This window comes from Neovison vison, chromosome 11 (assembly GCF_020171115.1).
Source record: "Neovison vison isolate M4711 chromosome 11, ASM_NN_V1, whole genome shotgun sequence".
Taxonomy (NCBI): domain Eukaryota; kingdom Metazoa; phylum Chordata; class Mammalia; order Carnivora; family Mustelidae; genus Neogale; species Neogale vison.
In genome coordinates, this window is record NC_058101.1 from 97,797,062 (window position 1) to 97,814,690 (window position 17,629).

General features: G+C 36.0%; 1 protein-coding gene and 1 pseudogene across 1 annotated transcript; one reads left to right on the forward strand and one right to left on the reverse strand.

Annotated features, from left to right (window-relative positions):
• Positions 1-1,388: 1,388 nt before the first annotated feature.
• Positions 1,389-3,289, reverse strand: LOC122890161 (T-complex protein 1 subunit beta-like). Its single transcript, XM_044225918.1, is given in 2 exon segments — positions 1,389-2,714; positions 2,717-3,289. Coding segments are annotated over 2 exon segments (1,605 nt in total). The 5' UTR covers positions 3,255-3,289; the 3' UTR covers positions 1,389-1,647.
• Positions 3,290-5,355: 2,066 nt separating this feature from the next.
• Positions 5,356-9,555, forward strand: LOC122890273 (annotated as a pseudogene).
• Positions 9,556-17,629: the final 8,074 nt, after the last annotated feature.

Genomic DNA, 17,629 nt, shown 5'->3' on the forward strand with positions numbered 1-17,629 from the left:
AGAAGGAGTTCTTTTGCATGAATTTGCGAAGGAAACACATTTAAGAGGTGGAACAAGCTCTCAGACTTGTTGGTAGGAGGGGTTAGCCTAACCTCCCTCCTGGTTCTTATCTGAGCAGTCCCCATGGTTTTGAATTGTCTGTGCGCAGTGCCTGTGGGTTCACTGGCGCTGCCGAATATGGAGGCTTAAAAATTGAAAGGCAGATATATCTGCCCATCTTTATTCCAAAGCATTTTGCCTTCTTAGAAGCTGTGCTTTCAATTTAGAGGCTGCTGTGAAGGTCGAACCCTCAAGAGAGTCAAGGCAATGTTGTATGTGGGATATGGTTGAAACCTGGGCTGAGGCAGAGAAATTCTGATGATTCTGATGCAGTGAATCTCTGAGTGTCTGCCTGGAACCCCTGGGAGTTGCTGTTACTGTGGGCTCTCAGCTGGAATATATTCAGTACATTCAAGTTTTTTATTGTGTCAGTTTTCACTCCAAATTGCATGGCAGCTTCTGAATATTCTGGTATTAGCTTGTCCCCTGACGTTATGGTTTTTTCCTTCTACTCTTTTCTAAATCTGAAACTATTAAACTATTAAGAGAAATGCTGTGTGGGATAAAGCCTTGCTCCTTTCTCTTCCTTGGCCATCTCTTCTCCCTCAAGTTTAGCCGTGTTACTGAAGATTCAGAAGTTCTTGGAAATTTTATCTTGGTACTTTCGTTACTTTAACTTGATTTTCTACACAAGGGAACTCCTCCTGGATTTGACCTCTACCTGCTTTTCATGTCATCTTTACATACATACCAGCTGTTATGAGGTGGTGAACAAGATTGGACAGTGGGCCTTGGCAGGGGATATTCAAAGGATCACTTTCTCCCCCTCTCCGAACTGTGCTGACATTCCAAGTGGCCGCTGGGGGGAGCCACATATCCACATTCTCTCAGACTTAACAGAGTCCCTTTTCAAGGAAGCTGAGATCATAGTCAGTTGCGGCCAATATGAAAAGTAAATTGTTTTAAATGCCTTTGGAAAGAAAGCAGCAATTCAAACTGACAAATTTATGGGTTTAAATTTGAATCAAATATTGTATTTGACTTTCTCCCTTTTTTTTTTTTCTCTAGAGGATGTGGAAACTAATGAAAAAGGGACTGTATCTTAAAGGAAAAATGCATACTTGCAAAGCACTGCTTTCCTAGCTTCTTTTTCCATGCATTTCCCAGGTTGGTAGCTGTGAGGTGGTCAAAACTCCAAATATGTTTGTCTTGTTTAGGTTATAAGGCTCTGATGAGTTATTACAGATCCCAAATTGTCTAGAAAGATAGGACAAACAGCATTGAAGAGTGTATTTTTTTTATTTCATTCTTCTTGTTTTGCATCTCTCAAGTGTCTCTAAATGAACCTATTTTTTTAATTGTTCAAATTTTTATTTTGATGCACAGTATGAGAAATGAACTTTTAAATCAACTGAATTTTATGGAAAATGAAACAGCAAATAAATTAGACCCATGTTAAAATAGAAGGTCAGTTAAATGTCCAAACTTAAGGATATAAGAGCCACAGATAAACTTCGATTCCACAGTCTTCTTTAAAAGGTCGAAGTCTTTCAAACACAACTCTGCTATGAACTAACTGGTCCAGAGCTCAACAGCACATGGGAATGTTTAACAGGGGTGATGATCAGGGACACGTTTCCTTGGTGCTGCTTTGATAATGTTATCCACACGAAGAATCACCTCTGCTGCTTCAGCTGCGCTCAAAAGAACTTGTCGCTTCACCTGGAAACTTTCTGTTATACCTAGTACTGCCATATCTCCAATGGTACCTTCTTTCATATCCAGTGCAGCAGTCATGTTGCCTTCACTATGGGCAGCTCGGAGCTGTGCCACCAGGTCTGCACTGTCATAGCCTGCATTATTAGCTATGATAGTTGGCAACATTCTCAGTGCTTTAGCGTAAGACTCCATCGCAACAGCTTCTTTGCCTGGTGTTCTACTGGCAAGCTGTGTCACAGCATGAGCCATCAGCATCTCAGAACAGCCTCCTCCATAAACTGTTCTAGAATCCTTCACAGTTTGGGCAAGAACACAAAGAGCATCATGCAAAGATCTTTCTGCCTCATCTAAAATTTGCTGAGTGGCACCACGAAGAACAATGGTACAAGCTTCGCCAAGGGCTACCCCAGAAAAGTGGATGACTTTATCCTCTCCAATCATGACTTCCTCAATAAGCTTGCAACTTCCAAGCTTCACTAGTTCTGGGTGGTCAAAGGTAGACGCAATTTCACCACCTGTGACAAGAGCTAGGTGTTCCACACCTGCAAAATCTGCATGTTCAATCGCCATGACACCAGCAGCACCAAAGAGCTGCTCAGGATAATTATAAATTAACTGCCTGTTAATAAAGCAATTTATCCCATGCTTAAGAATTCGTTCAACTTTCTCCTTCATTTTCTCCTTTTTGGCATGTTCTATTTCAGCAACCTTTGCTGTAGAATCAACTCTTACCCTGAAACCAAATATCTTTATTGTGTTGGTATCCATACCAGTATTTGCAATGAGAATTTTAGCATTTTCAATTCACTTTGGTTGATTTACTCCAATTTTTTTATCCAACAGAAAGCCTTCATCTATTAAATAGGAATCTGCCAGACTTCCTCCTAGCTTCTTGATGACGTGAATGACCTCCAGATTACCAGAACCTTTCAGTCTGAGAACAGCTTCTACAGCTGAGTAAAATGGTCTTTGTGATGAGTAAGAAGTTTTGAGGATAATGTTGTTCCTGCAATGTTCATTAAATCTTGGCGGAATTTAACTTCATCAGAACCATGATCAACTGCAGAATTCAACAGAGCTTGTCTTGCTGCCTTTGTGGCTTCTCTCCAACCTGCAGTGATGGTCTGTGGGGGAATCTTTTTTGCAATCAAAGATTCTGCTTCCCTCAGTAATTCTGCTGCTAAGACAGTAACAGAGGTAGTGCCATCACCAACTTCATCATCTTGAACTCTTGACATATCAACTAAAACTTTAGCTGCTGGATTGTCTACACCGATGTTTTTTAGAATAGTTGCACCATCATTGGTTGCCATAAGAGAGGCATCTCGTCCACTGCTTAACAAAATTTTATCCATACCCTTAGGTCCTAATGTGCTCTTTACCAAGTCTCCAATAGCGATGGCACCAATAAAAGAAGACAGACGAGCAGTCTCTGCCCTCTCTTCATCAGCCCCAGCCTTGAAGATGTTAACAGGTGTGAGGGAAAGGGACACCATGGTTCCGAGGAGTTCGGCACACACGTGAATTCCTCAGCTCATGCCCGGGACCAGAGGCTAAATGAACCCATTTTTTTAACAATATCTAAAAATAATCTTAAATCATAATGTCGAGAGAGTCTCTATACTGTGGGAAGCAGAAATATAAGTAGCAGAGATATCAAGGCTACTACTTCTGTATCAGTTTATATCAGTGACTCTTTTGTGTACAGTTGGAACACAGGCATACAAAACAACAACAACAACCCCCCCCACACACACAAACTGAGAAAGAGTAATGAAATTAAATAAAGAATGGCATTTCATCTCAGGAACTGGGATTTATTTATTTTTTCTTTATTATTTATTTTATTTTATTTTATTTATTTTTTTTAAAGATTTTATTTATTTATTTGACAGACAGAGATCACAAATAGGCAGAGAGGCAGGCAGAGAGAGAGAGAGAGGAGGAAGCAGGCTCCCTTCTGAGCAGAGAGCCCAATGTGGGGCTCGATCCCAGGACCCTGAGATCATGACCTGAACTGAAGGCAGAGGCTTAACCCACTGAGCCACCCAGGCACCTCTGGGATTTATTTTAAATCTTTTTTGGAGGAATAGGGTCAAATGTATATTGAGAAACCTTGGATGTAGGATTTAAGAAGACTATAGACCCAGTGACTTCAAACCTCAATTAATGTGTTGCAGACACAGTGACCAGTGCCTCTGATACCCCTTAGCTTTGCTTATCTGTGAGGAGGACCCCTCATTTGATTAGACTGTGTCAGTAGTCTCTTCATTTTCTTACCATGAATTTCACTGAGTTTCATAATCTTTATTTGGTTTCCATTTAACTTCAGTATAATCAGCTATCTCTTTGAAGAATAGTAACAAAAAATCCTAAAATTTTAAACAGATTAACGCTATGCCAGATTTATGTGACCTATGTATTAATGCTCATTATATTTGAAAAGACAGAATCTTCTATAGCAAAAAAAATTAAAATTAAACAGTATTATAATTTTGTGACCTAAAAGATCATCTCAAATAAACCTTTGTTTTTTCATGATTAAAAAGAAGAGTCATACCCACGTTTGTGGCCAGACTATTTTGGAAGAAAATTTAGTTATAGATGTGATTGGAAAATTAATTTTCACCACCATTATTAAGATACTGTTTTGTAAGGAAAGATACAGTATTGGCAGATTATTTTGAGGAAGTTGTTTTGTAGAAAATGAGCATTTGTTGAAGGTTTGCACTGTACCAAACATTTTTTATATATTTATTCATTTACTATTCCCAGTAACACAATAAAAATGCTATATATTTTACAGGTTAGGAAACTCAAGTGCAGATGTTAAATAATATATACAACTTTAAATGGTTAATGTCAAAGACATAGTCAAAACAGTTCTCTGTGATACCAACATCTATTCTCTTAAGAAAAAATTTTCCCTTTTGCCCCAGTATTCATAAGAAATAATTGACAAGTTTAATGTATACAACATCATTATTGATTTGCATATATTGTGGAATGACTATCACAATAGCTTCAGCTTATATCCATTTTCTTGTATAGATACAATATAAAGAAAAGAAAGAATAAATGAAAAAATTCTCCTTATGATAATTCTTAGAGATAATTCATCTCCTGATGATGATTTACTCTGTTAACAACTTTTGTGTATATTATACTGTGGTATTACCTATAGTCATTATGTTGTATATTATATCCCAGTACTTATTTATCTTGCAACTGAAGGCTTGTACCTTTTGATCATTTTCCCCTGATTCTCCCTCCCTCTACTCTCTTTGGTAACCACAAGTCTGGTCTCTTTTTCTATGAATTAGGGTTTTTTTTTTTTCCTGTCTTTTTTTTTTTTTTAGATTCCACATAGAAGTGAGATCATCTAGTTAGTTATTTGTCATTCTCTAACTTATTACACTTACCGTAATACCTTCAAGGTCCATTCATTTTTGTTACAAATGGTAGGATTTCCTTATCTTTTATGGCTGAATAATATCCCATTGAATATATATACCATAACTTTTTTATCTATTGCTTGATAAACACTTTGGTTGGTTGTTTCCATGTTCTGGCTATTATAAATAATGCTCTACGAACATGGGGACACAGATACCTTTTCAAGTCAGTGTTTTTCATACCTCTAGATATAATCCCAAAATGAAATTGCTGGATCATATGGCAGTTCTAATTTTTAATCTTTTTGAGTATCCTCCATACTGTATTCCATAGTGGCTGTACCAATTTACAATTCCATCAGCAGTGCAGGAGGATTCCCTTTTCTCCACATCCACACCAGCATTGTTATCTTTTGTCTTTTTGATGATGACCATTCTAATAGTCATTGTGGTTTTAATTTGTATTTCTCTAATTACTAGTGAGGTTGAGCATCTTTTCATAACTGTTGGCCTTATGTGTATTTTATTTGGAGAAATGTTTGAGTCCTTTTCCTGTATTTTGAATTGTCTTTATTCTTTTGTTCTGTTTTGTTTTGTTATTGAGTTGTTATGAGTTCTTTATATTTTTTGGACATTAACCCTTACCAGATACAGGGTTTGCATATAATATTTCCTATTTTGTAGATTGTCTTTTCACTTTGTTGATAGTATCTTTTGCTGTGCGGAAGCTTTTTAGTTTGATGCAATACCATTTGCTTATTTTTTATTTTTATTGCTTGTGCTTTTGTTATTTTATACAAAAAAAATTATTACCGAGACCCATGCCAGGGAGCTTTGTTCCTGTTTTCTTCTCAGAGTTTCTTCTAGGTGTTTACTGGTTTCAGGTCTTAGATTTAAGTCTTTTATCCATTTCAAGTTATTTTTTGTGAGTGGTATAATATATGGGTCTAGCTTCATTCTTTTATATGTGATTATCCAATTAAATACCATTGGAATCTTGATAGAGATTGCATTAAATCTACAGATGGCTTTTGGAAGTATTCATATTTTAACAACATTAATTCTTTCAATTCATGAACATGGGACACGTTTTCATTTATTTGCATCTTCTTCAGTTTGTTACATGTCTTACAGTGTCTTACAGTTTTCAGCATAGAGATCTTTTCCCTCCTTACTTAAATTCATTCCTAAATGTTTTATCCTTTTTGATGCTGTTGTAAATGGGATTGGTTTCTTCATTTCATTTTTCAGAAATTTTGGTGTTAGTGTATAGAAATACCAGTGATTTTTGTATGTCAATTTTGTATCTTGCAAATTTACTGAATTCATTGATTAGATCTTCAAGTTTTTGAGTTGAGACTTTGGGATTTTCTATATATAAAAACATGTCATCTTCAAATCAGGCAATTTTAACTTTTTCCTTTACAATTCTGACACATTTTATTTCTTTTACTTGTCTGAATGCTATAGTTAGGACTTCCAGTGCTATGTTGAACAGGATTGGTAGGTGTGGGGACCCTTGTCTTGTCCCTTACCATAAAAGAAAAATTTTCCTTCTTTCATTATTGAGTATGATGCTCACAGTCAGCTTGTCATTTATGGCCTTTATTATGTTGAGATATATTCCTTCAAGGCCTAATTTTTTAGGAGGTTTTTTTTTTTTTATCATGAATCAATGTTGAATTTCACTGAATGCTTTTTCTGAGTCTTTTGAGATAATCACATGATTATTTTCTTTCGTTCTATTAATGTCACATTGATGGGTTTGCTTATGTTGAGCCATCTTTGCATCACAGGGATAAATCCTACTTGGTCATGGTAAATGATCCTTTTAATTTCCTGCTGAATTTGATTTGCTCATATTTCATTAAGAATTTTTTCTCCTTTATTCATCAGGAATAATGACTGGTCTGCAGATTTGTTTTTTTGTTGTGGGTGTTACTTTTTTTTTTTTTTTTTCTCGCAGTGTCCTCTTCTGGTTTTGGTGTCAGAACAATGCTGTTCTTGTAAAATGAGTTTGGAAGTGTGCTTTCTTTTTTATTTTTTGGAGGCGTTTGAGAAAGATTGATATTTATTATTCTTTAAGTGGTAAAATTCACCAGGGAAGCAATTTGGTCCTGGTTTTTCTTAATTGGGAGATTTTTGATTATTGATTCAACCTCCTTACTAGTAATTAGTATATTCAAATTTTCTATTTCTTCCTGTTTAGTCATGGTAAGTAGTATATTTCTTTTTTTTAAAGATGTTATTTATTAATGATAGAGAGAGCAAGAGAGGGAACACAAACACAAGGTAACTGGAGAGGGAGAAACAGGCTCCCTGCTGAGCAAGGAACCTGATACGAGGCTCCATCCCAGAACCCTGGGATCATGACCTGAGCTGAAGGCAGATGCTTAATAGTCATTAAGCCACCCAGGCACCCCAAGAAATATATTTCTAAGAATTTTTCCATTTTTCTAGGCCATCCAGATTGTCGGCATATTCCGATCATTTGAATCTCTGTGGTATCAGTTGAATGTCTCTTTTTTTATTAATAATTTTGTTTATTTTTGTCCTTTGTTTTTGTTTTGCTTTGTTTTGTTTTGCTTGGTTAGTCTAGCTAAGGATTTGTCAATTTTATCTTCTCAAAGAATAAACTATTTGGTCAGTCTTTTCTATTGTTTTTCTGTTCTCTATTTAATTTCTTTTCTAATATTTATTATTTCCTTTCTTCTGTTAAATTTGGGTCCACTTTGTTCTTTCCCTGTTTCTTAAGGCATCATTGGGTTGTTTATTTGGGATCTTTCTTTCTTCTTAGTGTAGAAGCTTATTATTATAAACTTCCTCCTTAGAACTGCTTTTACTACATCCCATAAATTCTGGCAAGTTGTGTTTCCATATTTGTTTGTTTCAAGAAACTTTTTTTATTTCTTCTTTGATCCATTGGTTGTACAGGAGAATATTGTTTAATTCTCCTGAGTTTATAAATTTTCCAGTTTTCCTCTTCAGTTTTCTAAGGTTTTGTGTTCTAACATATGGTCTATCCTAGATAATGATTCATATATGCTTGAAAAAAAAGTGTATTCTGCTGTTGTTGGATAACATGTTCTATATGTGTCTGCTGGTTCATTTTGTCTAAGGTATTATACAAATTTGTTGTTTGCTTGTTGATTATTTCTTGATAATTGTTGAGAGTGGGGTATTAAAGTCTCCAACTATTATTATATTATAGTTTATCTCTCCTTTGGCTCTTTAAGTTTTTGCTTTGTATATTTAGGTGCTCTGCTATTGGACACATAAATATTTGTAAATTTTATATCCTCTGGATGTGTTGATCCATTTATCAGTATATATAATCACCTTCTTTTTCTGTTTATACCATTTTTAGTTTAAAGTCTGTTTTGTCTGATATACACACAGTTACTCTTGGCTTTTGATGGTTACCATTTGCTTGAAATGTCTTTTTCTATTCCTTCACTTTCAGTCTATGTGTCTTTAAGGCTAAAGTGAGCCTCTTATAGGAAGAATATTGTTAGATCTTGCTTTTTTTATTCCTTCAGCCATTCTCTATCTTTCGAATTGATAATTTGATCTGTTTACATTTAAGGTAATTACTGATAGTAAGATTTACTATTGTCCTTATTTTCATTGTTTTCTGCTTATTTTGTAGATCCGTTGTTCCTTGCTTCTTACACTGCTGTCTTTTTAAAATGTGTTTTAATATCCTTTGATATCAGTGTGCTTTGACTTCTTTATAATGGTATTTTGAGTAATTATTGTTAATATTTTTCTTGTGGTTATTGTGAGGCTTATGTAAAATGTCTTAGGCCAGATGTGAATGTTGCTGGGGTACAGATGTAGAGAGATGACTGTGGGGAGAACATGTCTCCACTGAGCACTTGTATTCAGCTCCTTCATTTTCAACATAGAAGAAACTCACATCAATTCCCTGGACTCTAAAGTCTATTACAATGCCCCTATAATAAAAACCACTGGATCAGGGTCTGCAAGTTTCCTTATCATCTTATCAAGTACAGAAAGAATCATCTTGATGTCACAAATCTGCTACTTATCCCTTTAACATTCACCTTCAGGTTCCTTGGGCCAAAATCAGTTATCATATCTCAAGCTGTGATGATAAAGATTGTATTGAGCAGAATATTGTCAACCAAACCAGGAACCTTGGACAAGAAACTCTGGCTGAGAGCACATGGCAGTGTCCTCTTTGTGATGAAGACTGAGATAAAGGTCTGTGGGAACAGACTGGCACCCATTGGTCTTCGTCACAGCCAAATACTGTGGCAACAACAGTCCTGTAAGCAACATAGTTCTGGAACATAAGAGTAACCTGGCTTCAGGCATGTACATTCCCAAGTCTCTACTATATGTTCTGCAATGGAAAAACAATGGAAATGCACAGTAAGTGAATATCTATCTTATCAAATGCCAGACCCTAGAAGACTCTTGCTTCTTCCTGCTGCCAGTGGGGTCTTCATTTTTTCTCTTGATCTAATTATAGAAAGATAAACTGTGATCTTTAAACTGAAAAAAAGTAAAAAAAAAACCATTTTAAACATTTGTAAGACTATTTGAAAATGATAACAGCCTAACTTCCATAGAATTATCATACTTTACACTTTTACTTCTCCCTCTCACATTTTAGGTTATTGTTGTTTCAATTTTTTTAAATTTTTAAACATTTAAAAATTTTTACATATTTTAAAATTTACATTTTAAAAAAGATTTTATTTATTTATTTGTCAAAGAGAGGAAACAGAAAGCACAAGCAGGGGGAGCAGCAGGCAGAAGGGGAAGCAGGCTCCCTACTGAGCAAGGATCCCGATGAGGGACTCAATCCTAGGACCCTAGAATCATCACCTGAGTCAAAATCAATAGTTGGATGTTTAACTGACTGAACCACCCAGGCACCCCTGGTTTGATGATGCTAATTAGCATTATTTTACTTCAACTTAAAGAACTCCCTTTAACATTTTTGTAAGGCAGATCTACTGGTAATGAACTTTCTCAGCTTTTGTTTGTCTGAGAAAATCTTATTTTCCCTCCTTTGTTTATGAAGAACCTCTTTGGAAGGTATAAAATTTTTGGCTGACAGCTATTTTCTTTCAATAGTTTGAATATGTCATTCTTTTCTCTTCTGTCCTGCAAAGTTTCTGTTGAGAAATCCACCTATAATCTTAAGGGGAGTCCCTTGTGTGTAACTTCTCTCTTTTATCTTACTGCTCTTAAAATTTTTTGTCTTTGACTTTTGGCAGTTTAATTATAATGTGTCTCAGTGTAGCCCTATTTGGGTTCAAGTTATTTAGGATCATTTGGGCTTTCTGGATCTAGATGCTCATCTTTCTTCAAGTTTGGGAAGTTTTCAGCCATTATTGTTTTAAATACACTTTCTGTCCCTTTCCCATTTTTTTTTCTCTCAAATTTCCATAATGCATATATTTTACTTTTCATTGTGTCTTATAATTCCCATAGGCATTCTTCATATGTTTTCAGTCTTTTTTTTCTTTTTTCTTTTTGCTCCTCTGACTATGTAATTTCCAGTATTCTATTCTTCAGGTCACCAATTTGTTCTTCTGCATGGTCTGTCCTGCTTTTGAAACTATTGAATTCTTCTGTTCAGTATTTTCATTTTTCAACTCTAAGATTTACAGGTTTTTCTTTTTTTGGGGGGGGTAGTTGCTATTGTCTTGTCAGTTTTTCATTTTTTAATGCATTTTTTTAAAAAGAAATTTTATTCAGTCATCTGTGTTTTCTTAATATACTTCCTTAAGAGGGTTATTCTGAATTCTCTGACAGTTTATTAGATGTCCATTTCTTTAGGGTTAGTTATTGGAACCTGGTTAGTTTCCTTTGGTGGTTTCATGTTTACCTAATTTTCCTTGATTCCTTATATTGTTATCTGCACATTTGAGTTATGGGCTTTTTTCCTGGACTTTACAGGTTGTTTTGGCAGAGAGAGCTCTTCATCAGTTTGCTTAATTTGGGCTTTTGAGTGTGTCTTCTGGTAATGTCTTTGGGCAAGTAGAGCCTCCTATTATGGTCAATTTTTGGGTGAGGCAACTGTTCAAGCTCTGAGGACAAGGATAGAATGTGTGTCACTGACTGTAGATGGAATTGCTGGCTTTGTTTCCTACCAAGAGAGGCTATACAATGAGCTCTGTGGTTGTCTGAATTCTTTGGTCAGGCTTACTAGATGGTTGAGACTGGGTACCATATTCAGTAATAGATGGGAATATGAATTATCCTCCCTGCTCTGAAAGAGCAGTAGCACAGGGCCCAGGGCCTGTACAGTTCACTGAGGGCCCAAATAAGGCCTGAGTCTGCCTTGAATTCTCTGGTCATGTGAGGCCACAATTTTACTCTGTAGACTAGAGAAACCATGGGCTATGTTTTCTGTTCAAGTGCCACTGTGCCTAGGGCTGTTGAATTGGCTACACAGCTTCCCATGTGCTCTGGTTAGGTTTCCTGGTGGGACAGGCTGAAGGTTGTACTCAGCAATGAGTGGGGCTACAGATTAGATTCCCTTCCTGGGTGCAGCAGAAGAAACGTTTCTAAAATTGGTAAAGCTCTTTGTTTATTGTCTTAACTAAAGCCAATCCACACCCCAAGTTCCCTCTGAACAAGGCCACTGGCTTTACTCTGCAAGCTATTAGCTCTGTCTATCCCTTTTGCTTGAGTACTGCTGAGCTGCATAGCTTTCAGGCATTTTCACTTGCTCTTCCAGTTAGATGATGCTGGAAGACACCCTCCACAGGGGGTGGGACAACATCTTAACTCCCTTTTCTGTGTAGGAGCTAGAGGCCCTCTTCAGGCTATTGTCAATTTCCCAAACAAGCTTTCGGATGGGAGGGGCCAGGAGCTACCCTCACCCTTGTCTATGAATTAATTCCTCTGCCTGTGCATAGTATGGGATGCTTCCCTGCCCAGTACTGGTTTTGCTTTGAGGATAATCAGCTCTGCTCACCTGCCTCTCAGCTTAAGCATCACTGGACTATATAGCTTCCAGGAGATGTCACTAGCCTGTCACAAACTCTCCACAGAATGTGTGGCTGTGATTCAGCACCTGCCTGGCTGCAGACAAACTGGCAAAACCCACTTGAGTATCTGTTTGGGCAGATCTGTATCCTAATGACTTTCCTGGTCAGAATGACTCCAACTTGATCTTGCAGATGAGCAAAGCTGCTGATTGGGATTACTATGTGGGCACTGCAGTTATGAACTTGGTCTGCCAAGATCCACTGCTGGTTGTTGCAAGCCCCTCCCCCCTTCTCTATCAGAGTCAGATTCCCAGTGGTTGGCTCCTACAGATTCTCCCACAATCCCCATGGTATAATATCAGAGTAGGGACTCTCATAAAGTGGCCACAATGCTGGGTGTCCTGCCTAGGTTCTCTTCCTAGTTGAGGAATTGAAGGGTCAGAGGAGACCTCATAGCATGATGCTGTGCTGTCCTGGAGGAGGGGGTAATGTGGTCAACATGTAGCTGGTTCTCTTACCCTTCTAATGCATCTGTCTTGGTCTCTGTGGTGCAGGGGTGGTTCTTCAGACTCACCCCCCATGTTCTAGGATATTCTCAGTGTCTTTCTCTTCAACAGACTGTAGTTATTTTTGTAAGGGGAGCCAAATCAGTAATGACCTATGTCACCATCTTGATGATGTCATTCTAATTTTTTTCTTTTTATTTTTGTACCATTTAAACTGTTATATATGTTAATTAACATAATTTATGCTTTCTTAAGTTTAGAGGGGTATGTAAAAAAAAAAAAGAATAGTCTAAAACAAATCCACGTTTTATGCTTGTGTCAATTTATGTAGAGAAATTTGCATTGCTATTCTCTAAAGGTTGTAATGATTAACAGTTTAACTTGTTCTCTTTTCCTAGAAATCAACTTTTAGAATAATTAAAATTCTCACAGTAATGAAATAAATGTAGGTGTCTTACTCTAGTATCTAATTAATACTACCTTACCAAGCTTCAATTGTATAACTAGATTTGATTTTAAAGAGCCTCTTCTTCCAGTTTCTGTTTTGAGTACTATCTTTTCATTTAAAGGTAGATGAAAATGACATACGAGTATCAGAAAAAAAATGAAAGGGGAAATGTGATATCTATATCTTAAGTAACTCAAATACTTAATTGAAGCAGGTGTTTATTGGATAATAAGAAGAGGAACGTCATTGTGGTGAAGTTAGATAGGACAATAACATCCGCTTTAATCACAGGTACTGAAGAAATATTTATAGAGTCACAGAATAACAGCAACTGAAAGATTGTTCTTTCATTCCCTTAATTTGTTTCTTTATCCAGTATCTTGTGCTATTTAACAAAAAGCCTTAGTTTAACAAGTGATGTCTTAGCAATGAGTAGAAGGAAAGGGATACTTTATTAGAGGAATAAACATTATCATCATTAAGAGAAATATTTTTTAAAAGATTTTATTTATTGACAGACAGAGATCACAAGTAGGCAGAGAGGCAGGAAGAGAGAGAGGAGGAAGCAGGCTCTCTGCTCAGAGCCTGATGCGGAGGCTCGATCCCAGGACCCTGGGATCATGACCTGAGCTGAAGGCAGAGGCTTTAACCCAGCGAGCCACCCAGACGCCTTAAGAGAAATATTTTTAAATGACGGTGGATTTTGTTTCAAATGTTGCTGTATTAATGTCAAAACTTAGGCATTCAAATAAGCCAGTATATAAACTATATATAACAAATAAATTTTAAATTAGGAATAACAAGAAGAGATTCAAAATGACCTAGATAAAATTTTCTCATGGACATATTATTTTCCATGTCCTCATTTCAGTGTTCTAGGTACAAACTTGAATAATTTAATCTTAAACATTTCAAGACTTCAGAGCAGTATAAACACTGGCACAGTGAACACTCATATACCCTTCACCTGGATTCTTCAATTGCTAACATTTTGTCCATTTTATTTTTCTGTATTTTTTTTCTGTCTCTCTCTCCACACACCTATTGTTGAAAATTAATTGCAGATGTTATGACATTTTACCTTTGGATACCTCAGTATGCATTTACTAAAAATAAAGAACTTTCTCATACATAACTACAAAACTGTTATTACAAGAAATTTTATAGTAATTCAAAAATTTTATTTTATATCAGATATTTTTTTAAAAATTTCCAATTTTCTCCCAATGAGATTCCTTCAGTGCTCTTAGAGTTTCTTTTCATTAGCCTAGCAGAAAACTCAGCAAGTCTAAGTTTGGGTTAGTTCCATGAAAGATGATGCTGAGACCAGACACTGGACTCTGGAGTCTCCATAGTTCTAATGAGCCTATTTCCTTAACCTGGGAGCTTCCAGTGTTGCCTAGTTGTATAGATCTTTTCTGCCCAACCTATACTCTATAAACATGTAGAGGGGAGCCTGCGTGGCTCAGTTGTCAAGTGTCTGCCTTCGGCTCTGGTCATGATCCCAGAGTCCTGAGATCCAGCCCCGCGTTAGGGTCCCTGCTCAGCAGGAAGCCTGCTTCTCCCTCTCCCACTCCCCCTGCTTGTGTTCCCTCTATTGCTGTCTCTCTCTCTCTCTTTATGTCAAATAAATAAATAAACCTTTAAAAAAATTAATGTGTAGACTTTCATCAGTAGAGAGGGGACTCTCTCAACTCGCATTGGCCAGGAACTTAAAAGTTATCTATGCCCAAACTAAATTGTGAGATTATAAAAGTCATGGAGACTGCATGCACTCTGCTAATGTTTCTGTTTTAAAACTCTCACTCGATAAACCCTATTGTATAACCTAGTATTATCTCTCTGTGACCTCTGTGGATGGCATCCCCAGAGACTTAAGCAATAGGCAATGAGAAAATATATATTGTCAATTGTCACCAGCCACATGACTGAGTTTAAAAGTGTATCTTCTCTCACATGAGCCTAGGAGGACTGCAGCCTGGCTGACAAATTCATTGCAGTGTTTTGAGAGACCTTAAGCCAGAAGACCCAACTAAGCTACCCTCATATTTTAGAATCACAGAACTGTGAGATAATATATATTTATTCTTTTTAGGCCCTAAGTTTGGGAGTAATTTATTTTATAGCAATGGATAACTAATACAACTCACTAGTCTCTGAGTGCTTTCATTTCTTTTTAGTGCAACATGATTTCTTAGATTAACTTTGTATTTTTCCCCAAACCAATTACTGCAATAAGCATTTCTCCAAATTTCTCTATTTTCTTTCAGTGGAGAATGGTGTTTAGAATACAAAATCTGGTCATAAAATGTGCTCATTATTATAGAGATGTCATTGTTTCTACAGCCATCCAGTGAATAGAGTTAGAAAACACTATAAAAAATATTGAGCTCATACTAATATTACCAATTCTTATTTAATATGCATGGCTCTTTTTTGCCTTCTTTAATTACATATTTATCTCTTTCTTTTTATAGTAAAGATCTCACTTTCTTAACAGAAGAGAGTTAACATTACAAGGAAGTGGAGTAGAGAGTGTCACAATTTTAGCAATGACAGTGAGTTCTCTGGCTTTCTGGAATATCTTCCTTTGATTGTGTCTTAATTTCTACCAGCTGAGGCTTATTTGTTTGATTCTTGAGGGATTTCTGAATGTTTAGTTTTCTTATCAAAAAATTTTTGGAGTTATCTTTCAACTTAGAAAAATGATCCAGAAAGAACTTAAAAATTGGGAAGGAATACCAAAAATATAAGTAAATAACTTGTGGTGAACTTGTGTTTTTGTTTGATTAATTATTATTTAATAGAAAGCATGTTGTGTCTCTAATATGTTCACTCTTTAAGGCACCAGAGTCTCAAAGTTTCTATTTCTGGTAAGAAATTATATTCTGGGTGGAGGAGTCACATAAATGCATCAATATAGTTAATATAATTAAGTGATAGTATAGAGATACAGAGCACTTTGTCATGTTAAATATTGACATATATTATTTTAGTAGTAATCAAACAATAATTTGTTTAAAGGAAGCAAAGGATAGATCAAAGGGAGATGATTCTTTCTTGAATTGGGAAAAATGTCAGAGGCAAAACTGGTTAATTTCACAATTTTCATTAAACTTTGATGAATTTAACAAGAGGACTTCTCAAATAAATTTTGCTTTTTAGCCTCCCTGCTTCAAATATAACTACATATACCTTTCACCTGGATTCCTGACATACAATGGGATTGTGTCATACAATGGGATTGTGCCCTGATAAATCCATTGAAGTTGAAAATACCATGACTGAAAATGCATTTAATACATTTAATCTACTAAACATTACAGCTGAGGCTAGACTATATTAAACATGCTCAGAATACTTACATTTGCTTACAGTTGGACAAAATCATCTAACACAAACCTATTTTATAATAAAATATTGAATATCTCATGTAATTTATTGGCTATTATGCTAAAAATGAGAAGCAGAATGTTGTATGGGTGCAGAACGATTTTAAGTATATCAGTTATTCACCCTCATGATTGTGTGGCTGATTGGGAGCTCTGGTTTGCTGTTTCTGCTTAGCATCACTTGAAAGTATCATATTGCATGTCATTAGCTTGGGAAAAGATCAAAATTCAGTATTTGAAGTATGATTTCTCAGTATGCATATCGATTTCCTATATCCCAAAGTCAGAAAATTATGTCAAACCCTTACAATCTGTGGAGACTGTCTTTAGATTTTTATTCTGATTTTGGTCAATAGTAGCATGCATATTTATAGTCAACTGTCGTGGTTAATTAAAGAGTATGAAAATAAATATTGAACAGTTACTAAGGTGATTAAGTTCTATATTTATCTTTCTAAAAATATTATTGTTATTTCAAATTTTGCATCTCTAGCTAAGCTCTCAGATAAAACCTTTAAGAAATATGTACAACTGTAATTCGTGCTCCTGCTCCCAGGGAGCAAGAGTTAGGGCATTAGTGCAATGATCTGTTCAGTATAATTCAGAGAAATCCTTGGAGAAAGGAGAAAAGTGGGTGGATAAACTGGAAAAGAGGGCAACTCAAGTGACATTTATATTTTTTAAAGAATTATTTATTTTATTTTATTTATAAAAGATTTTATTTATTTATTTGAGAGAGAGAGAGAGAATGAGAGAGAGCATGAGAGGAGAGAGGTCAGCAGGAGAAGCAGACTCCCTGCCAAGCAGGGAGCCTGATGTGGGACTCCATCCTGGGACTCCAGGATCAGGACCTGAGCTGAAGGCAGTCACTTAACCAACTGAGCCACTCAGGTGCCTGACATTTACATTTTTATCTTTTAGTGTGTTTGGTAATTTTGTTTAAGCTTATCAATATTGTTTTTCTTTTATTTATTATGTCATTTATATTGATCAAACTGATGATAATCCTGATAGAGGCAGAAAACTTGCTACAAAATGACTTTGGTAGAAAATAAATCAAGGCTGACATTTTAAACCTATTTGTCAATAAACATATGCAACTGAAAAACTTTCATTAGTATCAGAGAAAATTAATTCTAGGGAATTGCAGTGTATT